This window comes from Bos grunniens, chromosome 27 (assembly GCF_055505025.1).
Source record: "Bos grunniens cultivar Pamir isolate PY7600 chromosome 27, Bosgru_T2T1.0, whole genome shotgun sequence".
Classification (NCBI taxonomy): Eukaryota; Metazoa; Chordata; class Mammalia; order Artiodactyla; family Bovidae; genus Bos; species Bos grunniens.
The window spans coordinates 24,627,967-24,654,072 of record NC_141191.1 but is presented as its reverse complement, the minus strand read 5'-3'; the positions used below and the strand labels follow the sequence as shown (position 1 = coordinate 24,654,072).

The window sequence follows — 26,106 nt, the reverse complement described above, 5'->3', positions numbered from 1 at the left end:
TATTTAGATTTAACATTTGAAAGCTTTTGTAAGGAGTGTAAATGATTCTGGTTTTGTTTTGTTTATTTCTAATATTTGGACTACTGTAGATATTTGAACAGCAAAGGAAAAAAAAGTAATTGTGAATGAAAATACAATTTTTCAAGGGTTCCTGTTCCTTTTTTGGAACTTAAGAGAAATAATGTCACTCTCAAAGCCTATAAGATACTGCATTGGGAATTGCATCTCTAAAAGGTAACAATGTCCATGTTATTGTCTTGAACATACTTATTTTTGATATTCTGAGTGTAACAAGGAAGTGAAGAAGTTCAGCATCAAGTAAATAAATGACAATTAGTATGCTGTATATATTCAATGCTGCACATGTATGTGTATTTGTGGGTGATGATTTTTGTCTGTGTGGGGGGGTGTGTTTGAGCAAATAGCAATTTGTCTAGCATTATCCTCAAAATCAAATCACAGCTGTTTCAGAATGGCTAAACTATTAGCTAACCATTTCATAAAATGTAGTGACCATGATCTTTAATTCTTTAGTTTCATTGGTCGTGTGTTTAAGAGGCAAGATACATTCAGCTTTTCATAAGAGAAGCATCTTTAGCAAATATAAATATAGGTAAAACTAAAATTTTAAAAACATATATCTTAATAGAGTTGATATTTAAAACGCATAATCAAAAAAGGTCTCTATGCAATACTCACATTCTTTCTCTTTAACTTTTTTCTTAATAAAATAAATGAAATGATAGCATATGAGTTCTGATCCTCTTTGTTTGACTATCATATTTAATCATGGTTACACAGTAGCACCAAAATTAGGACAAAATACAAGAATTACAGGAGAGATCTTAAATTATGTGAGCTCATTGCATGCTTCAAAGGTCTCATTTTCTGAGAAAAAGAAGTTTCCAACTGCCAAACTTTGCTGCATTTTCTTCCAAAAGAAATATAACCCAATCCACCCCAAACTAAACAAAAGATACAATAGACTGAGTTCTGAATAGATATGTTATCTACAATTTATGGGACAGATAGTCCATTTAAATAGAAAAAGATTGATTTTACATAAAGCAAGGATAGAGTACAAAAGCACAGCTTTTGTAATTTTGGTAATATTGCAATTTTACAAACATATTGCATAGTATGTGTAAGAAAATAGTTCCATTTTTCATATTTCTCTATATACAAGAAAACATTTACATGAAAATTACAAAACAAAATAAATGAGTCGTGGACCTGGTTTAAAGAATTGTATAAATAACGAGACACTCAAACTTGAAATTACATATTTCCATTGTTAGTAAATGTCCTTGCACATCTTTAACCCTGTTTGGCTTTTATTTATATGTATTCAAACAAATGAGATATTAAGACTGCAAAAACCAAATGAATCACAGTTCATTATACCTCATTTCCTTTCATGTTTTTTCCATTGACTTTCTCAAAGAATGAAACCACTTCAATCCCCACTTAAAAAAATAGCCCTCTGGTTCTAAAAGAATTTCAAATTGATTATATTTTCCAAGGAATTTTTAGCAAGCAATGAAAGTTTAAACTCAGCTGAGTAAATCCATCCTGGGCCCATTTTATGATACAGTCTTTATATACTGATTTTATGAATATCAAGGTGTTTACTATGCATGTATAAAAGGTACATGGACTATACTAACACAGTTTTCCTTCTAAAACAAAAGCATTAATCAATGATCTATAGCTCAGAATCCTGCAAGGAGGATGTGCACTACTTTATGTTGTAATTATAAGCCCTCCTATTAATTTGAATAAATTAGTAGAAGTAGCAGTGTTTAGAGTTAAATACAATAGAAATCCCAGTCTTTGGTCTTTGACATTTAAACAACTAATGAACCATGGTATAAAACAATATGAATAACAGTGTTTGATGAGGTCATTCATTAGTTTATGATTGTTTTAAATGAATAAAAATGCAATATTAGTCTTCTTTGTGATCATAACATTTGGAAATATTCATTATTATAATATACACTAGCACGCAGAGGAAAATAATGTCTCCAAGTATTTTTAAATATGGTCACATGAGCAATTCTAATTAGACCAAAGCTACTGGAAGAATAAGGTGACAAGACCTCACTCATAAAAGACTCAAAGATGAGTTTAGTTTTTATGGCTATGTGGAGAATTTGGCCATTAGATATCTTCAACTATTTTAATAATTTAGTATTATGATATTGATATTACCTGCCATAAAAAGCAGCACTTAAATGCCTTAAACCCTCTCCATATCTCTACCTATTGCTGCCTCACACAGAGATACCAAGCTTGCAAGGGTATAGTTCATGAGGAGTTTTACTGTATCAAATGCCAGTTTTACAAAATGAGGCACTGTCCAACTAAGTAATTCAGATGGCAGAATATATAGGAATGGCATAACATGTTACAAGGAATCCAGCAACTGACCTTTGTGATCAAATTACCGTTTCTTCAAAGACCAAAGCCTTTTAGTTTGATGGAGATAAGTATTCATAGAATGATTAAAAGAAAATAAATATTTGGTAAATACTTCTAATAGTTTCCTAAATGATCATATGTAATAAGACCTAAATACATTTGCTTTCTCTTTAATGTTAACCATATTACTGAAGCCTGTCAACAAAGTGTGGTTTTCTGAAATAATTAGAGTAAGAAAGGGAGTGTTAAAAAAGGAATAGGGATTGGCTTCTGGGTTATAAACAAGATGTTTAGGTATAGAAGGAGATAAGTTCAGAAGAGGCTACTGAACTCAAGATTGCTGAGTCTTTTCCTAAGGGAATCACTGAAATTTAGAGATGAAGGTAACCAACCGTAACTTTCAGTTTGGTGTAGCTGTTCCAAAGAGAAGTAAATGGTGATCATGATAATGAAATATATTTCTTAAGATCATATGAATAAGTGGGGGGAGAAACACAGTTGTAACTCCTGGCTCCATTTTCAGAGATCTGAGATAATGAAATCCAGGATTTCCAGATTAATGTAAAATACAAAGCATACAATTTTTCAATAATTGGTTAAGTAGCTGAAAAGTAGTTTTATACCAGATTATTCAGTTTATGGTTCACAGTAAAATAAGAGAAAGAAAAATGGACTAAGAAGTACAGAATAGAAATTTTGGAAGAAATTTGGAAGTGTGTTTTTCGGGTGGGAGAAGGGCAAGTGTCTTACTGAAATATTCTGAAAGAAAAAAATAGATTGTTCTCTTGGCTTCTCTCATTTTGACCTCAGAACCTGAAGGCAGATACTTCTTTGGGTATCAGTTCTCAGCTAAGAATTTAAATGCTAGGAATGCTGTCAGTTCTCTTTCTTCTCTTTCCTTCTTTCCTGTCTGCTTACCTGCCTTCCTCCTTTCTGCCCTTACTGACTTCTCCAGTTAAACCAGTTCCAAGCTTAGGGCCCATATAGTACACTTTACAGAAATCACTTTTCTGAGTTTAATTTGGGAAAGACGAAATTTGCATCTAAGTAAAGTGCACTATATTTATAGACCTTGTAACACAAAACAGTACTGGAAAAACAGATAACGTATCTGTTGGGGTAGTCTGCAATTAAGGAAACTCTGTATCAAAAAACAAGCCAGTCTTCTTTTATGAGGAAATTAAGGACTTTTCAGAGCAAGCTTCTATGTCTTTAATAAAAGCCCAAACTCTGAGGCTGAGTGTATACTTAGATTCTAAGAATCTAAAACAGCCAGTCAACTAATTTAAACCAACCACTTAGAGTTAGTTGGATAGGAAATCCACCTGTATCACTTTTTTTTTTTTTAACTACATTGAGCAGATTAAAGCATCTGCCAGTGATGCAGGAGACCTGGGTTCAATCCCTGGGTAGGGAAAATCCCCTGGAGAAGGAAATGGCAACCCACTCCAGTATTCTTGCGGAGAATCCCATGGATGGAGGAGCCTGGTGGGCTGCTGTCCACGGGGTCGCAAAGAGTGGGACACGACTTCACTTTCACTTTCATACATAGTTTAAATCTCTCATACATTTCTTTTGAATGTGTTTATAGCATTTAAACTACATGTGAATTCAAAATTTGACCGCCCTTCACTGGAATTGGTTTTTTTACATTTTTTATCTTTTCTCCTCTCATCACATATAATTTAAAATTTTGATGGCCCCTTTCACCTTCTATAATATTTGCTATTGGAACTAGGACATGTTAGAGCTGGAAGGAATCTCAAGAGATCATTTGATTCAACACTGTGTAAAAGTTGTAAAGTTGAGTAAACTAAAGCCTGGATATATTCCCAGACTGCCCAAATCAGTTGATTGATTAGGAGACAGAGCTGAGATTAGAAACAGGGTTAATCACTAAACAAAATAATTGTTCCCATTTGACTAAAAAACCTTCTGTTTTAATTTAGGGATGTTTATAATTTGAATATGCCTCAAATTAATAAATAGTATTTTCCTAAAAGGTCCATAATACAGTGATTAGCACCCATAATTTCTCAAAAATTTTCATGTTAGAATTTGAGTATTATGCAAAAACCAATGTGAAAGTTTATCACAGTAAATTCTAATGTTTTACCTTAAATAAACTCATATGTTAGGATATGACTTTTTAAGCAATTTCACTTCTTATTTTTACTCCAATATTGACTTAATGTTTTATATAATAACACCCGACACAAGTTCTATTTTAAAAGCAATAAAATTGTACTAGCTTTCTGACTTTGCCTAGTACAGAATACAATTAGTGAAATGGAGCCTTTTCAGATATTTGATATGTTACATTGTCCAAAGAATATAATTCTGGTCAAAGGGTTCACTTTGTTGCTTGCATTACTTGAATATCTTACTTCAACTAATCAAATTATTTCTGCAAGTTCCAATCTCCAACTTCACGCTGTGCCACAGAGCCCTGAACTCCAAAGTTTCTACAGTCATGGACCCCCACAATTAAACTTCCACACACCTGTAATATAGTGTGTATTGGGGAGAAAGATGGATTGACATGTGAAAATCAAAGACTTACCTTATAGTAATCAAGTCACCTTCCCATAGTAGGAACTATTTAATACAATTTTCTATTCTTGGATTCTGTAAATTGCAAGAATTTGAATTAAGGAGTGTTGTGGAAAGTGAACCTACAGTATTTTGGAGTTATTTATTAGGAGTGAATTTACAAAAATAAGCACTGGAGGATGGAAGAAACTATGTTCTGATGTCAGGGTAGCTTAACAGTCTAATATAAATAATTAAATATTAACAGCTGCAAGGGAATGTGACTAAATTCCTTAAAATAAGAATCTGATGGAGTAAACACATTTTCAACATGTTTTCTAACAGTTGTATGTTTTACTGTTTAAGCAGGGATTTTTAATTTCTACCATCCTTAAGTCTTAATCTCCAATAAAAAATACATAGATATAATTCTGTAGATGATATTCCAATGGAAAGTGAATTCATTCTCAGCATTAGGCATCACAGTAGTTTTTATTTAGGATGTTTGAATTTTAGCAGTCTGAGTTAAGTATAAAGTGAATGAAGCAAACAAAAATTGTACTATTAGAACCTAGTGGATATTATGTCAATTAAAAAAAAAAAGATGGATTCTATACCATCAGTATGTCCCTCTTAATCCTATCTTATATTGCAATAAATTAGATGTTTTGTTAAAAGCAAATGCGTCACATGCAATAGCCAAGTAAATACTACATCAGGCCATTCAGATCTGACAAATGATGGTATGATGGTATTTTGTTAATTCTGTAAAGATTCTATTGCTGAGAGCTTTCAAAATTACCTAATGTACAAAATTCTAGACTTAGTAGACAAAGAGTAACAACACATTGAATTTAAAGAAACGAATAAAATTCAGGGTGGGATTCTGTCTTGTATTGTTAAAAACCATGTATTGAATTGAATTTTTAGTAAAGCAAGCATTACATAATGCTTTAAAATTTTAAAATTCGGGGATAAAAGTTTACATCCAAAAAGATGAATGGAAAATTGTGCTTTCAGACTGTAGAATTAGTTTTCTTACAGGGTTAACCATGTCATCTTGCCATTGGATACTGGGAATTTCATCTATGTAAATGTATATATGTGCAGTCCATATCCAGGTCCTGCAAAAATCTAAAACTGTGTGCTTCACTTCATGTAGCAAAGGCACCTGTGTTATTCTCCCTTCTGAGCAAAGATTATGATCCAGTTTTCCTGCTGAAGATGGTTCTTGCACTGTTCTGTCACTCACGCTCGCCGGGTCGAGCAGCACAGAAAATCGAGGGGGAAGGTGGCCAGACTCCCTGCTTACCCCGGAAGGAGGTGCTCTGTGGACCATTTGGAGAAGCTCTGGACTGATCACGAGGGAAACGGAGCAGAACTGTGAAGCAGACGGACGGGAACAAAAGGCTATTCTGGTGTGAGGAGAGATCAGTCACTTCAGCTCCACAAGCAGACGTTGCTACTGGACTGACACGTGGACCCGACCCCGGCTGGAGACAGGTACAGTTTGCCGTTGGGGCAGACACACAGTTCATACACTGTCTGCCGAGAGTGGGAGGAGGAACTCGGTGAAGAAGGGGAAAAGGAGCCGGTCGGCAGGTTTCCCAGCCGGATCGTATCCGCGTTCAAAAATATCTAGGGGGAAAGAAACCACATTTTACTTCCTTTTAGCATTCTATATTCTTAAGAACTCTACAACATGGTCTAATAAGACCACAGGACAAACAATTCTGCAGGTTTAGCTGCCAAGCTTTGTGAAACCAACAAATTGTATTCCTGCGGTACAACCCGCCACCCCAGCCTTTGACACGTGGTGCGTTCAGAGAGTCTTCAATCGGAAAAACAAGATGGTACCATCTGCTTAGGGGGCCAATCCAGTTATTCAAACGACCCAGAAAATGAGTGATTTTGACTGTCTCTTAATTTCACTTAATCTTGCCAGTCTAAAGAATATACAGAGAAATAAGGATGGTTAAGGACATGCCATTAGTGAAGTGATGGACAATTAATTAAAAAAATTTTGACTCTCTGGTTTAATTTTTTAAAAAGTACTCATAAAATCATGTTGACTCACAGTAGACATCAAGTAGATAAAGTGCACAATAAACAAGAGGTAATTAAATATAATCAGGTTTGACATCTCCATGAAAAAATATATTACCTGTACTTAACACCTATGCTGCTAAATCTTCTAACTTGCAAAATTACTTCACTTATTTCAAATCATGGACTCAACACTTTCCGGGCCAGCGATCATATCGTTCTGACATGCATGAGGAACCATCCAAAGAAAGGAACGTTAGATCATGAATTTGAATGAGCAAAGAAACTGGACTCTTTCTAGCTATGTCTTGATTCTATTGTTATGTAGCTAATTATTGCCTACAGGCATCTCTAAATTGACAGGAAAATAAAGGAATACTCCATTTTCTACACCTTTTGCCTTCATCCTGAGTCCTAATCATTTCTTACTAGGACTCTTGCACTAGCCCCCTAATTGGCCTCCCAGGGGCCACTCTTGTCCTCCTGTAGTCTATTATACAAAAGGCTGGAGTGAACTTTGAAGAAACACAAATCAAATCATGTCATATCATGCTCACAATTCTTTAATGGCCTCCACCACACTTAAAATGAATCTTGATTACTTTTCACGGTCCACAAGTCCTATAAGATCTGGCCTATCTTTCTAATATCATTTCCTTTAATTCTTCTTACTGGAGCTCTCACATTTTCTCAAACATACCAGAACAACTCTGGCCTCAGGGATTTTTAATTCCTTCTGTTCCTAGCCTGAAAAATTTTTCTCCAGATATTTATGAGTGAGGATAGATATTAATGGGGGTGGTTAGAAAACAGGGGTGAGGGCTTCCCTGGTGGTTCAGTGGTAAAGAATCTGCCTGCTAACACAGGAGACATGAGTTTGATCCCTGGGTTGGGAAGATCCCCTGGAGGAGGAAATGGCAACTCACTTTAGTATTCTTGCCTGGAGAATCCCATGGACAGAGGAGCCTGGTGGGCTATAGTCCATGGGGTTTCAAAAGAGTTGGTCACGACTTAGTGACTAAACAGAGAACAGGGATAGGAGGGAGATTTCCCCTGTTTTTTATATATTAAAAAATTTTTTTTTGAAATATAGAAATCTATGGCACATTTAGAATAAGCCAGAAAAATAATTCCTATACCATAGACGTGTATATTTCAGATAAACTTTAGATGTGAGCATATTTGTTCAGGTCTCTACTAAAAAAGGTCAGCTGCTAAAAGAGGACTTTCCTAACCTTCCTATTAAAGTGACACAAATCCAGTCATCTCTCCTTACCAGCTGTACTTAGCTCTATAGTAACAGTCCCTTTCTAACACTATACTAAGTGTGCATTCATTCATTGTTTCCTTCTCTTATTTGCAAGAAATATCTGTTAGGGCAGGGCCTGTCATTGGTTCAAGATTAGAGAACAGTGAATAGAATCATGTCGGTGCCAGTTGCAGGATAGAATGCTTTCCTGCACTTGTACATGTCTCTCTCCTCTAGGCTAAAATCCTCAGCCTCCAACAAAACCCAGTTCATGTTTCATCCTCCATGGACCTTCCCCTAGTGCCCCAAGATGGAAAGACTTCTTATTTGGTTCTCACGTGGCATTTTATTAATATCTTTTTGGTTCATCGCTTGATGTTTTATAGTCATATTGATATATTACTTTCCCTAAGAAACCATGACCTTCATGAAGTCTGATTTTTTTTATAACTTCACAGTGTTTGACCTTGCACATATAGCTTCCATAAATACAAATAGTTTTTTAATAAATGGATAAATTATGAAGTAAAAATGATTGCCTTTACCAACAGCATTCAAAGTTAAGAAAGCATAATTAAAGGTTTTGTTTGTAGGTATCAAATGCTGACATTTTATTACATCATAATTTTTTTCCAGGTTAAGTGACCAGAAAGCAAACAGAAAGAAAGGACTTCTATTTTTTTAAGGAGATTTTCTTTTCCCCTGATGCAAAAGTTAAAAGTGTACAAAAATAAGCAAAAGAAAATGACAACACATTTTGGGGGATAAATGTTGGGCCTCATTTCCTTAGTAAGCATAGAAACAGGTGCTACTGCCAATCCCAGTGGCTTTCAGAGGCTTGCTGACACCAGGCCACATCGCTGAGTTTTATAGTTTGAAACTGATTGTGTTTCCCTTGGTGTAGCCTGACTGAATAAATGTGGAGAGTAGCTATTTTTACACAAGCAGGGCATTCAGGTAGCAGCTCAGAAAGCAAGCCTACCTATGGTGGCCTCATTAATGGAGTTAGCCTGGAACCTCCTGTGTGGCCTGCTTCAGTTTAGCTCCAGCAATGCCCTCCAGTTCTTGGGCTTCCCAGTTGGTGCTAGTGGTAAAGAACCTGCCTGCCAGTGCAGGAGATGTAAGAGATGCAGGTTCGATCCCTGGGTTGGGAAGATACCCTGGAGGAGAACACGGCAACCTACTCCGGTGTTCTTGCCTGGAGAATCCCACGGGTAGAGAAGCCTGGAGTGCTATAGTCCCTAGGGTTGCACAGAGTCAGACATGACGGAAACAGCTTAGCATGCGTGCACTAGACAATATTTAGCTACATGAGAATACTTAATTCCATAAACTTCTGATATCCACACTGTAGCCTCACCCACTTATGGGAAGTAGCTTTTATTAATAGATAAATTAAAATTAATAGGATATTTGAAAGAGAAAAAAGAGTGGTTTACTGGTTGCTTAAAAATTTGTTTGTGTTTGTTCCATAACATCTTACAGAAAAACCTGAATGAACTTTTTAGCCAACAGGAAAGACTGAAGGCAGGAGGAGAAGATGACAACAGAGGATGAGATGGTTGGATAGCATGACTGACTCGATGGACATGGGCAAGCTCCGGGAGTTGGTGACGGACAGGGAAGCCTGGTGTGCTGCAGTCCATGGGGTCGCAAAGGATCGGACATGACTAAGCAACTCAACCGAACTAATTATATGGGTATGGATGATAACTGGCCCTTTGGTGGTGATTATTTTGTAGTGTATGAAGTGAAGTGAAAGTTGCTCAGTCATGTCTGACACATTGTGACCCCATGGACTATAGTCCATGGAATTCTCCAGGCCAGAATACTGGAGTGGGTAGCCTTGTAGTGTATACAGATGTCAAATTATGATGGTGTACACCTGAAATGTATACAATGTTATATACAACTTTTACCTCAATAATAATGTAAAATTACATAAGAAAAGGAACAAAGAAAAAAGAGAAAAAGAAGAAAATGCTTATAAACAGTCTAATTCTAGTGAATTTTTATAATAAAATCCTGAATTTTGAGTTAGCCTTACAGATATAACATCCTTCCACAAAAGGGTATATGATTGAATAAACAATGGATTTCCACATAAAAAATAGAAAAAGAAAGAAAGGAGAGGGAAAATAATGTTTTCTGGATTTGAGACAGAAAAGCAAGTTATGAAGTAAAATGGAGTGTTGTATATTCTTTGCAAACCTTCCATCTTCTCCAGGCTTCAGCAACTAGGACGGACCCGCTCACACCTCTGTCTGTTCTGTGTAAGGCAGCTACTGTGACACTGCTTACTTCCCAGCTTCTAAAACTGATATTTTTATTCCATATTGCCCTATAAACTATATATTCCATTCACTCTGAAACTCTTCCAGGCAGTCAGACTAACATCCCTGAGCTTTTCAGTTAAGGCTCACTGTCTTCTCTCAACAAGAATGAGAGAAGACATTTATTTATTCCTTTCTTACCTGTTGAAATCAGACCTATTGCTGTAGCAGAATATTTAATTAGTTTGGAAAGTAAAAACTGATTTCTCCTTCCTCTGTCATCTTGTAACATATATGTTATTAAGTTATTGCATCGCATATGTTTTACTACACTTTCAGTATTTCACATACAATTGTCATTCATGGTGTTTTCAGAGCTGAATTTGAAATTCCTTGCAAAACTATGTCTGAGATGGTCAAAACTTTTGCAGTGTACAACTGTGTGTGCAGTTTTCTTCTTACTTATTTGGGCTACCTCAATACAATTTTTGTTCTGATCTTAGTGAATTTAAGTACTATCTAAGGGTAGGGGAGAAATATCAATAACCTCAGATATGCAGATGACACCATCCTTATGGCAGAAAGTGAAGAGGAACTCAAAAGCCTCTTGATGAAAGTGAAAGAGAAGAGTGAAAAAGTTGGCTTAAAGCTCAACATTCAGAAAACGAAGATCATGGCATCTGGTCCCATCACTTCATGGGAAATAGATGGGGAAACAGTGGAAACAGTGTCAGACTTTATTTTTTGGGGCTCCAAAATCACTGCAGATGGTGACTGCAGCCATGAAATTAAAAGACGTTTACTCCTTGGAAGGAAAGTTACGACCAACCTAGATAGCATATTCAAAAGCAGAGACATTAATTTCCCAACAAAGGTCCATCTAGTCAAGGCTATGGATTTTCCTGTGGTCATGTATGGATGTGAGAGTTGGACTGTGAAGAAAGCTGAGCACCAAAGAACTGATGCTTTTGAACTGTGGTGTTGGAGAAGACTCTTGAGAGTCCCTTGGACTGCAAGGAGATCCAACCAGTCAATTCTAAAGGAGATCAGCCCTGGGTGTTCTTTGGAAGGAATGATGCTAAAGCTGAAACTCCAGTACTTTGGCTACCTCATGCAAAGAGTTGACTCATTGGAAAAGACTCTGATGCTGGGAGGGAGTGGGGGTAGGAGGAAAAGGGGACAACAGAGGATGAGATGGCTGGATGGCGTCACCGACTCGATGGACGTGAGTTTGAGTGAACTCCGGGAGTTGGTGATGGACAGGGAGGCCTGGCGTGCTGTGATTCATGGGGTCGCAGAGAGTCAGACATGACTGAGCAACTGAACTGAACTGACTGAAGGGTAGGGACTTCATATTTTTCTATATTGTTAATTGGTTGATCTGCTTTTTTGTGACATAGTCAATAAAGCAAAGAGAAAGATTTTACATAATTTCTACCTCTTCTTAGAAAAATTACATGCTATTTTATTCTAATAGAAAATGATGTACTACTCTGTATCTTTATTTTATCAATATAAAAAATGGCCACAGCTGAAAACCTTTGGCTATAACTTATGTATAGCATAATACTCAATTCACAATTAAATCTTAAAATGTAATTAAATTCAAGGATCCTGCTGATACTTTGAATATGAGAACATAAGTAAAGTGAGCATAAATAGGAGTGGAATGGAGATTAATAACCATCAATACTTATTATGAGATGATTCATTATGAATCAGATCAGATCATCAGATCAGTCACTCAGTCGTGTCTGACTCTTTGCGACCCCATGAATTGCAGTACGCCAGGCCTCCCTGTCCATCACCAACTCCTGGAGTTCACTCAGACTCACGTCCATCGAGTCAGTGATGCCATCCAGCCATCTCATCCTCTGTCGTCCCCTTCTCCTCCTGCCCCAAATCCCTCCCAGCATCAGAGTCTTTTCCAATGAGTCAACTCTTCGCATGAGGTGGCCAAGTACTGGAATTTCAGCTTCAGCATCATTCCTTCCAAAGAAATCCCAGGGCTGATCTCCTTCAGAATGGACTGGTTGGATCTCCTTGCAGTCCAAGGGACTCTCAAGAGTCTTCTCCAACACCACAGTTCAAAAGCATCAATTTTTCGGCACTCAGCCTTCTTCACAGTCCAACTTTCACATCCATACATGACCACAGGAAAAACCATAGCCTTGACTAGACGAACCTTTGTTGGCAAAGTAATGTCTCTGCTTTTGAATATGCTATCTAGGTTGGTCATAACTTTCCTTCCAAGGAGTAAGTGTCTTTTAACTTCATGGCTGCAGTCACCATCTGTAGTGATTTTGGACCCCAGAAAAATAAAGTCGGACACTGTTTCCACTGTTTCCCCATCTATTTCCCATGAAGTGGTGGGACCGGATGCCATGATCTTCGTTTTCTGAATGTTGAGCTTTAAGCCAACTTTTTCACTTTCTACTTTCACTTTCATCAAGAGGCTTTGAGTTCTTCTTCACTTTCTGCCCTAAGGGTGGTGTCATCTGCATATCTAAGGTTATTAATATTTCTCCCGGCAATCTTGATTCCAGTTTGTGTTTCTTCCAGTCCAGCATTTCTCATGATGTACTCTGCATATAAGTTAAATAAACAGGATGACAATATACAGCCTTGACGAAATCCTTTTCCTATTTGGAACCAGTCTGTTGTTCCATGTCCAGTTCTAACTGTTGCTTCCTGACCTGCATACAAATTTCTCAAGAGGCAGATCAGGTGTTCTGGTATTCCCATCTCTTGAGGAATTTTCCAGTTTATTGTGATTCACACAGTCAAAGGCTTTGGCATAGTCAATAAAGCAGATTTGAATGAAATAATTAACATGACAAAAACAATGCTTTAAAAAAGATGTGAGATATTTAAGAAAGATTTCTCTCTTGCTGTGGTAGATTCTATTCATGTCTGCCCTCATCTTTACATGTAAGAAGGTCCGAAATGCTCTAGAGCATCTCTCTCAAATCACCCTTCCATGCTTTTCTCAGCTTGGCCTTTATAAACTCAATTAAAAAAAAAAGCATATGAAGAAATAAACTATTAAGGGAAGTAACTGGTAGAAATAGCATCACAACAGATTTAGGCCTTCAAGGACTTTGGGAATTATGACAAAAATATACAGAATCTATATGCATTATGTATCAGGTTTTGAAATAATTAAGGTAGAATTAAAAGCAAATGAGAGCAACTACCAAGATGTCCAAGCAGATTTGAACAACAACAAAAACAAGAGATGAGAATCTTAGAAATGAATGACAAAATTACTAAAATTAAAAGCTTGATGGAGGGATTGAAAGAGAGATTAGACACTGAGTAGGAACTGGGGCATGTAGATCTGAATAAACACACAGAGTGAGGCACAGGGTAATAAAGAAATAGAAATGAAGAGGTGAGGCTAAGGGATGTGGAAGGTTAAGAGAATGAAAAGACATATCTTCAGAGCTTCTGAAAAAGGCCTAGAGAGCTAGAGAAACAGGGGAGAGGGAATATCTGAAGACATAATGCTGAGGAATTTCCAAAATGGACAAAAATGTGATTCTGCAGACATTATGGTCACAATGTATACAGAAAGTAAAGTAGACAAAACAAGTATGTGCCTATCACATTCCAGTGGAAAGCCGAAGACAAAGGGGTGAATCTCGCAGTGAGAGAAAGCAAGGTTCTTTAAAGGAATGAGGACAACCAACTTTAAACAGACTCTTGGGTGAAATAAAGTGACACGAAAGAAAACCATCACGTATCTCTTTATCTGGGAAATAACTGCGCGAAATAGCAAAATAAACTTGTGACTTTTGTTTCTCTTTTAGAAAAACATAGGTACTCTTTCTACCGAAACAAACACACGAACTTTCAAAGCACTTTGTGGAAAAACTTGTTGAAGACCAACACAGAACAAAGATAGCAAAGATCGCCTTCATTCTGGGTATTATCTTGGTGTTCGTTCTGTTCATCTGTTGATTTTGAAATTGCAGGAACTTAGTGCCCAACTTGCAATCAACTTATGAATAAGTATTTTTCGGTAGAAAAAAAAAACCAAAAAACTTTGACTTATGAAAATAATATTTGGTTTACCCAGTCTCATATTCAAGAAGTATTCATATTTTCATAATTTGAGCCCTCTTATGATCTTATGAAGTAGTTCCTTATGCTTCCCCGGGAACCATAAGCTTGTAATATGATAAGAAGCACATGCACCCCCACCCCCGCCCCCAGATTAAAGGGCCAGTGTCTGCTCCTCAGAACTTACCTCCCCCTCTGTGGACTGCAAATGCAGCTCCTTCCTGCAGGTGGCCTTGAAGTCTCCAGCTGCAGCACTCACCTGGACCCCCCGAGGAGCTTCCATTATCAAGGACCTGGTTGGTGATTCGAGCCTAAAAAAACATTAACAGAAAACAAAATCCCAAAAACCTTAATATTGAAAATATAATGCTAGTCAACTAAAACCAACAGGCAGGCATAAATACCAATGCTTGCCATTAAAAAAAAAAAAATCTAAAATGGGTTTTACAAAGATTTTTTATTGTATTCTCTATTTTTTGGCTCTTTATGAAATTCTTCAATTGTTCGCATCAATTCTTTAGTCTCATTTGTATAACGATTTAGTAACAGTTTCCTGTGTTGTTTCCCTTCACAATGCCCATGAAAAGTAGGTCGTTATAAGTTTACCAGTTTAAATCTTTTATACATTTTTGATATTAATGATGGAGTTTTAAGAAGTAAATTTGTAGCAAGTTAGCATGTAAGTATCCCCCAATTGCCTTGCTAAGATGAGTTTTAAAGAAAATCTTTACTATTGCGAACTTTTAAGTGTGCCCAAAGTTCTGTAAACTAAAAAATTCTCAAAGGGCTCTTTACACTTCTAGAAATTAATTAAAATGAAGATAAGATATTTCCTACATCAACTGACCTCTATTAGCCCAAGAAAATGTCCTCAGAATGAAAGACATTAGTCTGAGAAAGAAAAATTAAACGAGGGGTGAGACACAAGTGTTTTAGATAGGCTGCAAAAAGGATAGTTGGAAGGCATTTCAAAATTATCCTCAAATATAAACCTAGAGAAAGAGCAAATGGAGGTAAAATACAGAAGCAAGAAAACAGTCATAGAAAGCACTCGGTGTGATAAGAGATCTTATCCTGGAGTGGGTCATTTTGGATAATAGCTCTGCTCTGGGGCTGCGATTGCCTGCATTCTGTTGACCACGGGACTTCAGAACAAAAGTTCCTTCAGATTCACCTTCCCCATCATCCAGAGTAACTGGTCTCCTTGGAGTTTACAGACTGAGAACAGATTTGCAGAGAGAACCTCATGGAATAGTTTGAGCACTGAAGATCAGCTTGCTATCTCTCTCAGTAATAAAGTTGAACTTAAAGACTTGAAAGTGATATTGAAGGACTAGAGCCGGCACTTAGAAGTGATTTTGATGCTTTAAACATTTTTCCACTCACCAGAGAAACTTTGAAACTTTGATTTCTGGGTCTTTGGGATATCTTCACAAAATCCCTGGAGGGGGCAGGTTTTGATTATATGAAAGTATTAGTCACTCAGTCATGTCCGACCCTTGGCAACCCCATGGAATATAGCCCACCAGGCTCCTCTATCCATGGGATTTCCCAGGCAAGGACACCGCAGTGGGTTACCATTTCCTTCTCCAGGGGATCTTCCTGACCCCAGATCAAACCTGGGTCTCCGGGACTGCAGGCAGATTCTTTACCATCTGAGCCACCAGGGAAGTCCTTGATTTTATATATATATATATATAAAAGAAATGTCTGTTTGGTTTTTCTTTAAACACAAATCACATGTTTTCATAGAATATTTGCAAACTTCAAAAAGAATTACTCATAAGTTTTTTGATTCATAATCCTTGTACTTTGTACATAGCATCTAAATTTCAAAATCTCAATATTTAAATGTATATTTATGTGATGTCCTATAATACACCCCCAAATATACTCCATCTTAAATGGTGCATCTGAGACCATTACTATTTCTATTTGGTAATTACCTATAACATTAAGTGTAATTACGTATGTTTAGACATGACTGAACCACTCAAACAGAAGTCAGGTAAGAATTTAACTAACATGGATTAATGTTCTGAAACAGATTATAAATCTGACAACTAAGGAAACACAACTCAATGAACTTGGGGTTATTTTATCAAATAATTGATACGGTTTAGTTTATAAGGTTAAGGGAGTAGGATACTGATATTTGACAGTAAAATATCTCTGTTAAGTGTGAACATTTTTTGTACCATATTTCTACTAGCACATTAAAATATATTAAGTCCTTCTGGGCTTTTGAGTTTTTCCATTCTCATCCTTACTAATTCAGTTTAGTTCAGTCGCTCAGTTGTGTTGGACTCTTCGTCACTCGGTGGGCTGCAGCACGCCAGGCTTCCCTGTCCATTACCAACTTTCGGAACTTGCTCAGTCTCATGTCCATCGAGTCGGTGATGCCATTCAACCATCTCATCCTCTGTCATCCCCTTCTCCTGCCTTCAATCTTTCCCAGCATCAGGGTCTTTTCCAATGAGTCAGTTCTTCGCATCAGGTGGCCAAAGTATTGGAGTTTCAGCTTCAGCATCAGTCCCTCCAATGAATATTCAGGACTGATCTCCTTTAGGATGGACTGGTTGGATCTCCTTGCAGTCCAAGGGACTCTCAAGAGTCTTCTCCAACACCACAGTTCAAAAGCATCAATTCTTCGGCGCTCAGCTTTCTTTAATGTCTAATTATTTAATTAGAATTTCTAATTTTTAATTAATTTAATTAGAATTTCAAATTATTTAATTAAAAAATGTTTATTATCTTCATCTTCATTTTAGACCTAGGAACTCATTTACAGTGTTGCCTTAGAGTGTTTTGCTAGCCTTGACTTAGGGGAACCCTATTCAAAGAAGCAAAGACTCAGACAGGACTTAGTGATTCAGCAACAACAACAATTCAGAGAAGCAGTAAAGACAGAGAGCTGGCCAGACCTGGGTTCAGGAAAGTAAGCCAGCAGCAATAACCTTCAATTTTATCTTCTCTAAATATGCCTGCTTCCTTATAGGATTGTAAGAAATTTCTTAAATTGATTCAGGGAAATAAGAATGTAATGGGATAGTATTCTGAAATATAAGGGGATTTCCTCTCTTGTCCCATTTCCTTGCACCCTAAACCATTCCCCCATTCATTAAGCATCATCCTTTGCAATACATTGTGGATAACAGAGCAGATAAACTGTTAAAAATCTTGAATTTCCTAATGTTATAAACATATTGAGTTGGAAAAAAAAAACAGCTATGTATTGTGTTGAAAATGATTCAGCACATAAATAAAAACAGAGGAGAAAGCCAATACCCATGAGACCTTGTTGTTTATTTCACTAGTTGGAGAACTGTTTTCTTGTTTCACAGGCTAGAGAAGATTTGAAGAGAAGTGAACAGAATTGGTCTTGAATGGCTCTCTGTATTCTGCTACCTGAGGTCATTTTCTAGGTTGTGGGACCTTCTTTAGGTGTTAGAGATCTCAGGAGAGAGGGATATTTTGGGATAACTGAGAAGAGACCATGGATCCTCAAAAGAGAAAGGACTAGTGACCTGCAGTGACTGAGGACTTGGTGATCCTAAGGAGAACATCTTGGGAATTGGCAGTTGGATCATGAGGCTACCAACGACCAAATGTCAGCCCAGATAAGCGCTTTGGCAGTGCAGGCGTCTTGGTGCAATGATGCAACCGCCACAGAGCTGAATAGACTAGGACTTAGTGTCTGATATTGAGTGCAATGGAGACCAAACATGGAAATTAAAGTTTTGGGGGAATATTTTCATTTCTTATGAAGCTAATTTTGTACCCTAAGACAATATGTGTGTGCGTGTGCTCAGTCATGCCCAACACTTTGTGACTCATGGACTATAGCCCACCAGGCTCTTCTTCCATGGAATTTTCCAGGCAAGAATACTGGAGTGCGTTGACCTGCCATATATATTAAAAACTTATCAAGGGGTCAAGGGATACAGAAAACATGCTATGTGATATATATATATAATATAAAAATGCATTAAAAAAACTTATCAAGGACTACATATATACCTGCTCAAAACCAGGTCTCCTGCATTGCAAGCAGACTCTTTACTGACTGAGCCACCAGGGAAGCCAATATGCCTGCTATGTGATATATGTCATACATATTGCGTTGCCATTTCCTTCTCCAATAACTTACCAAGTGGTACATAAAACATAAAAAAAAATGACAATTTTACAGTATGGATAAATCCTTCAGGTTCTGAAAGTGATTAAGATTTTGAATTAAATAGATTTCCACTGTACGCTTTGCTAAGCTTGATAAAATTAAAAGTAGTGATCACTAAGGAATGATATAAATTTTTATTAAAAAAGCACTGTTTTATATAGTATCCATCATTCAGATGAGTAATATACATTAGGAACTTTAATTATGGAGAATATGTAGGTACAGTATATATTAAAATTTTATTAGACTATTTGGAGGATTTCATAATTCTATTTTCAAAGGAATACATTGTGGTAGTCAAATATTTCTTATGAACATGAAAATAAAAGTAAGCTGCAAACTATTTTTTATGAGCTTGCCTGACTGTTTAGCATAAGCAAATAAGTTAAATTTGGGGGAGAAAAATTTCATAGCGCAACCACAATGTATAGGTATGTTAGCCTCTCAGTTTTGTCTGACACTTTGTGGCCCCAAGGACTACAGCCTGTCAGGCTCCTCTGTCCGTGGGATTTTCCAGGCAAGACTACTGGAGTGGGTTGCCATTTCCTTCTCCAGCCACAATGTATATGGAGACCTAAAATCTTCAAATTAACAGCATTGTGAGTGGCATAGATTCACTGTGAGCATTTACAGATGTATGTATTAATCTGAATCATCCAGTGTTAATAATTACATGTCTACTTACATTTACATTTAGACCCATTACCTAACTAAACCTGCACATCATCTCTAGGTCTTTCACTTGTTGAATGGGGAAAAAAACACATTTTTCACGAGCGGTGTATAACTGCTGCTGCTAAGTCGCTTCAGTCGTGTCTGACTCTGTGCGGCCCCATAGACGGCAGCCCACCAGGCTCCCCCGTACCTGGGATTCTCCAGGCAAGAACACTGGAGTGGGTTGCCATTTCCTTCTCCAGTGCATGAAAGTGAAAAGTGAAAGTGAAGTCGCTCAGTCGTGCCTGACTCTTAGCGACCCCATGGACTGCAGCCTACCAGGCTCCTCCGTCCATGGGATTTTCCAGGCAAGAGTACTGGAGTGGGGTGCCATTGCCTTCTCCATATTGCCATCTAGAATGCAAGTGTTAAACTTCATGAATTCTAACAACAGAAAATGATCTTTGCATTTAAGCATGAGGCATTTTTAAAACGTTCTGAATTCAAGCAAGCATATGATCATAATATTAACTATCCAAAGAACATTATAGAACAAGTAGATGTAGATACAAAATTTAAAGTAAATAAAATGTAATTATGATATTACCAGTTATCCCTCTTTATAAAAAAGGATTTAATGATTGTGTAACAACATATTTCATTGACTATTTTATAAATAATATTTTCACAGGTCTTTACTAGAAAGTTGGGTACTTCTAGAGGCTGTATTATAAAGTGCAGTATATAGAAAAGAATTTCTTTTATTGAAAGTGTGGCTACATACTATAGTATGCAGTAATATAAGTTATTTAAAGGATGCAGTATTATAAGTTATTTAAAAGTAATATAAGTTATTTCCCAGAAGCAGTATAGGAAATTCAGGTATAAACTCACGGACACAATTATTACATGCAAGAGTTGCATCACTCTAATGAAAAAATTAAACATAGGACTTCGAAAAAAAATCTCACAGATTGTACTAGAAATTTTAAATCCAGTTAACCTCACTGAGGCTCAGTTACCTAATAAATAAAATTACAGAGCACCTGAAATATAAAAGATTTTATTCATGGAAAAACATCATTAAATCTGTTCTTTATTAGTTTGTTAGCCATCTATTTATAGTAATATACTAAAAGCTAGTATGGGAACTTATTCTATACTTAAAACTTTACATGGATTATCTTTTAATCATCCCACCAGCACTGTGAAATGCACTCTAATAAGAAATGGAAATATTTCTGAAAAACTTTAATTTACATGTTTGGTCTCCATTGCACTCAATATCAGCACTCTAATAATCTATATTTTACCTAGAAAGTCTTTGAATTTTAGTGTGATCGAGTCATTTTATCAGGATTATTTAGCTACTGCAGATACTTTAGAATATTCATAGCAATCTTTAAAAAAGAACAACAATATTGGAGAACTTAAAAACTATTGCAAAGCTACAGTAAACAAGATAGTGCTGACCTGACATAAGGATAACAAATAGAAAATCAGAATCAAATAGACACCCAGAAATAGTTACATGTATGAGCTTCTGAGTTTTAACAAAGTCAGTAAAGTGATTCAATGAGAAAAAGCAAAATCTTTTCAACAAATGGTGCTGGAATAATTGATCTCTATATAGACAAAATAAACCTCAATTTATGCCACACAGTTATCAAAATTAAAAGCTAAAAAAGAAGGCTTTTAAAGAAAAGCATCTTTGTGACTTGGGAGTAGGCAAAACATTTTTAGGCCACAAAAAGCAGTAACTAGTAAATATTTAAAATGATACATTAGATATCTTCAAGATGAAAATCTGCCTTTCAAAATTACCATCAATAAAATGCATATATGATCCCTATATTGAGGGGTAACTTCAGAGGACTAGTTCTTAGATATATAAATAATCGTCCAGCTCAGAGATAAAAATACAAAAACAAAATTAAAATACAGACAAAAATTTGAATAAATGCTTCATTAAAGGATATACATGGTTGTTCCATATTATATGAAAAAGTGATTAATATTAATTATCAAGTAATAGCAAATTAATAATGTGAAATTCCACAGAACAGCCACCAGAATGGCTTGAATTAATAAAATTGCTAATACTAAATGTTAGTGAACATGTGAAACATGAAATTCTCTTTCATATTTGATGGAAGATGATGAAATAAAATTTGTATTTTAAAGAAGGACAAGAAAGTTTAAAAGTAAAATTCTCTCTCTTAGCTTGGGCCTCCTCCCTCTGTTCCTAAAGTGGAGTGTACATCTGTGCCTCATGTTAACCAGAGCACCTCAAAGGTGGGAGTGCCTGCTCCATAGGAAGATCTTTGTCTTTCCTTCTTCTGACACTAGCTATGTAACCTCTTAAAAGAATACCATTTTTTCCCATATCTGTAGGGGGTCATAATGACTTGCTGCTCCCCATGTACTATGCTTGTGAAAAGTGAAAGTGTTAGTTACTCAGTTGTGTCCAACTCTTTGCAACCCCATGGACTATAGCTAGCCAGTCTTCTATGTCTATGGAATTCTCCAGATGAGAAATACTGGTGAGTGAGTGAGTGCAAGTCACTCAGTCGTGTCTGACTCTTTGCAACCCCACGGGCTACATAGTCCATGGAATTCTCCAGACCAGAATACTGGATTGGATAGCCTTTCCCTTTTCCAGTGGATCTTCCCAACCCAGGGATTAAACCCAGGTCTCCACACTGCAGGTGCATTCTTTACTAGCTTAGCCACAAGGGAGGCCCGAGAGTACTGGAGTGGGTAGCCTATCCCTTCTCCAGTGGAACTTCCCAACCCAGGAAATCAAACCGGGGTCTCCTGCATTGTAGGCGGATTCTTTACCAACTGAGATATCAGGAGTGGGTTGCCATTCCCTTCTCCAAGGGACCTTCCCGATACAGGGATTGAACCTGGGTCTGCTGCACTGCAGGCAGGTTCTTTACCATTTGAGCCACCAAGGAAGGCCCTTGTACTATACTTACTTGGCCTGTTAGTCTTTGGTGAACTTTATGTAAAATACCAGTATATCCTGTGTCTTTAAAATGTACATGACTGTGCCATCCCCTTCCGACAGACAGAACAGCTCTCAGGGCTTCTGAGAGTTTGTCTCCTGGATTATAATCTTTAGTGTGGCTTGAATAAGATTTCCTTTCATTAATTCTTCTTAGCTTGACTGTTAAATGAAATTTCATTGACAAAGAGTTAAATGATACAACCACTTTGGAAAGTTCTGGCATTTTTATATATAACTGAACATGGCTAGATACAGCCCATGCATCTTTCAATTAGGAAAATGCATAAATAAAATATTGTATGTTCATACAGCCAATCAGCAATAAAGCAGAAGGGATACAGACAACATCATGGATAGATCTCAAAAACACTGTGTGGAATGAAATAAATTTTACAAAAAATAGTGCATCTTCTATGATCAATTTATGTTAGTACTAAAAAAAGTGAAGTCACTCAGTCGTGTCCGACTCTTTGCGACCCCATGGACTGTAGCCTATCAGGTTCCTCCGTCCATGGGATTTTCCAGGCAAGAGTGCTGGAGTGGATTGCCATTTCCTTCTCCAAACCTAATATAGGGTTAAAAATAAAAGGAGAGTAGAGTTTGCTTCTGGTGGGTCATGGTAGGGATTTACCAGGAAAGAAATGAGGGAACTTTCTTGAGTGATGATGTTTTTATCTGACAAAATTTTGGGTTACACAAGTGTATGCATTTTTCAAAACCCAGCAAATATGCATTTAGGCTTTGTGAATATCATTGCATAATTATTTTACAATGAAAGGAAAGAAACTGTAAGTGATCTTGAAAGCTAGTTAATGATGTACATGTTGAAGTGATAAGGAAAAGTGTACAGATTTATACAACTCAAGCTCAAATGAATAAAAATAAGATATATTGGTGGGTGGATAGTTGAAATGTATACATAATTAAAGACATAGAGAAAAATGATACTAGAAGAATCTAGCTGGGGGTATAGGTGCTTTCTATAAAATACTCTTAACATGTAGTATGGACTTCCCTGGTGGCTCAGTGGTAAAGAATCCACCTGTAATGCAGGAGACATGGGTTCAATCCCTGGGTTGGGAAGGTCCCCTGGAGAAGGGAATGGCAACACCCTCCAGTATTCTTACCCAGAAAATCCCCATGGACAGAGGAGCCTGGCAGGCTACAGTCCATGGGTTGCAAAGAATCTGACATGACTGAGTGACTAAGCACAACATGTAGAATGCTTGAGAATGTCTGTAATAAGTTGTGGGGAAATAAAGTGTGGTCACAGATCTTACAGGATTATCCAGTTTTGGGGGGTAAAGTTTGTCAAACTGTGTGCAATGAAAATCTAAATAAAAAAAGTTAATTGATGCTAATGTTTGATGATTATTGACTATAATACAGATATTAATGACATACAGGAATACTGAAAAAATATAATTCCTATTGCTAAATCACAATATTAATATAAATGTTATATTATTCAAAGTCTGTGTTTTACAATATTTCCAGGAAAGAAGTATCTAGAAAATACATCTGATATTAATAGTTTACCTGGAAATTCAAGAGTTTTAGGTATTTCTGGATAAAAATAAACTCATATTTACTACCATATTATGAAAATTCAAATATGTCAAAATAATAAACATATGTAACAAAATTCCAACAAGAATCTCAGTAGAGTCTCTTGAAACTTAAAACTTTATGTCAAAATATTTCTAGAGGAAAAATATGTATGACAGTTATCAGATTTGTTAAATGAAGGTAAAGTAGGAGATTCTCCTTTTAAAATTAGAACTTAATATAAAGGTATTTTAATTAAAATATCAAAATTATAAATAGAGAATTTGGTCAATGAAACACAATACAATCTAAAACAAATGGCAAGTATATATGAGAAGTTAATATTTGACAAGCTGTAACAATCATTTTGGGGTGGAAAATATGAGGTTATTTAATAAATGATGCTTAATAAATTGACTTCCATACTGAAGAAATAACATTAGATACTTAACAAACTCTGTAAGAATAATTTCTAGATTTATCTATTAAAAATATGAATAAATTAGAGACTATTTTCCAATAGAAAATTGGAAGAAAATTCAGAACATAAGTTCCCATTTTATTTACTCAAAATATAATATGTGTACATCCGTGGCATATTCATGTTGATGTATGCAAAACCAATACAATATTGTAAAGTAAAAAAAACAAACAAACAAAAGAAATAAGCTAGTGTACAAAATAAACAATAAAATTAGAAGAAATCCAAATTTAGAAAAGGGAAACAAAACTTTTAAACAAAACTAAAGCCCAGAAATCATAAGGAAAAAGAATTTAGATCAATAACAATTTCAGTCTTTGGTTGGACTGATTTTCTCCAGTTGCCCTCCACTTCTCAAACTAGCCTAGAATCCCTTTAGAATGCCCTGGGCTCAGATTAGGAGACTCGAATCAGACTAAACCTGGATATAAGTAGACTTTTGACAACAGAGTATCAACAGTTAAATGATGCCCTGAGTTTCTTCTCTATTGAAATTTTCAAGCTTTCACTGAGGAAAGTTTACAACATACACTTATTCAATTTTACTAAAAAATAATTTCTAAAAGGCCTGTTGAAAAATGAAGCCCACGTGTATTGGAAGAACTTGTGGATTTCTATGTCATTAGTCTCTGGAATTAGTGAAGAACAATTGTGTTCATTTTCATAGCATTATAGTAATCACAGTAATGGATTGCAGAGGAGTTTTCATAGTGGGTACTCAGAGATTATAGTAGAGAGAAGGATTAATGTTGAACTGGTCATTCCTCTGCCTATGTTTTCCAAGCAATTCAGTTTTGGTGTTTAGATACCAAAAATGTAACAAGATTTTGTTTTTAAGGTGTTCTGCAATTCTCAAATTTGAAAATGAGTGGTCAAGATCTCTAGAATTCTCAACATTCTGAGAAAATGATTCAGACTTCTCTTACTCTTAAGTTGCAAGATGCAATTACTAAATGCAGACTTAAGCAGAACTTGAGTATGATGTATCTTTTTCTTGCTAAATGTTTAAGACAGTACCAGAGATAGAGTTGGTACTCATTATTTGCCATTTCAAGGATGAAATAAATGGAGAACTGAACAGAGAAGTGTTTTAAGAAGAAATAATACAATGCAAACTGTGACCTGAACATATGTTCTTATACTATCTCGTCACTGTTACTGTCTTATCACTTTAGGCTACCCCGAGCTTTCTTTAGCTGCAAAGGACATGGTTTCTGTTATCACATTTGTATTATTGCCTGCCCATTTGCACACCCTTCATAGTCTCTTTCTGAAAATTAGATCAAACAGATCCCTCTGTCAATCATTACTCCCAGTTCTCAAGTAAAGGGAAGCATCTCATGCACATTTGCTACTAACTCTAAATAAATATATAAATACATACAGAGAATGAAAGAACAAAAGGAAGTAAGGAGGAAAGAGAGGGAGGGAAGAAGAGAAAAGGGAAGAGAGGAGAGGTATGGAGAAGGGAAGGGGAGGGGAGAAAAACACTACTTCATTATCACTTTTTTTTTTTTTTTCTCATAGGTAGAAAAAATACCAGCAAAGTATTTTACCTCTTTACTGACAAATTCTCTCAGGGAAAAAACCCATACCATTTAATAACTGGTGGCTTTTCCTTGAACACAAGAATGATGCAAA

The 26,106-nt window shown here is 36.3% G+C and overlaps 1 protein-coding gene and 1 long non-coding RNA gene across 2 annotated transcripts in view; one reads left to right on the top strand and one right to left on the bottom strand.

The window, feature by feature from the left end:
* Positions 1-2,727: 2,727 nt before the first annotated feature.
* Positions 2,728-6,260, top strand: LOC147343653 (uncharacterized). Its single transcript, XR_015156329.1, has 2 exons — positions 2,728-2,807; positions 6,119-6,260. It is a non-coding gene; the product is annotated as an uncharacterized LOC147343653 (long non-coding RNA).
* SGCZ (sarcoglycan zeta) overlaps positions 5,851-26,106 on the bottom strand; it is a 404,913-nt gene continuing 384,657 nt past the window's right edge. The window contains exons 6-7 of the mRNA XM_086380721.1: positions 14,777-14,900; positions 5,851-6,594 (exon numbers count right to left, since the gene is read on the bottom strand). Coding sequence (XP_086236847.1) covers positions 6,397-6,594; positions 14,777-14,900 — 322 coding nt within the window. The 3' untranslated portion in view covers positions 5,851-6,396. The remainder of the gene's footprint in view (positions 6,595-14,776; positions 14,901-26,106) is intronic.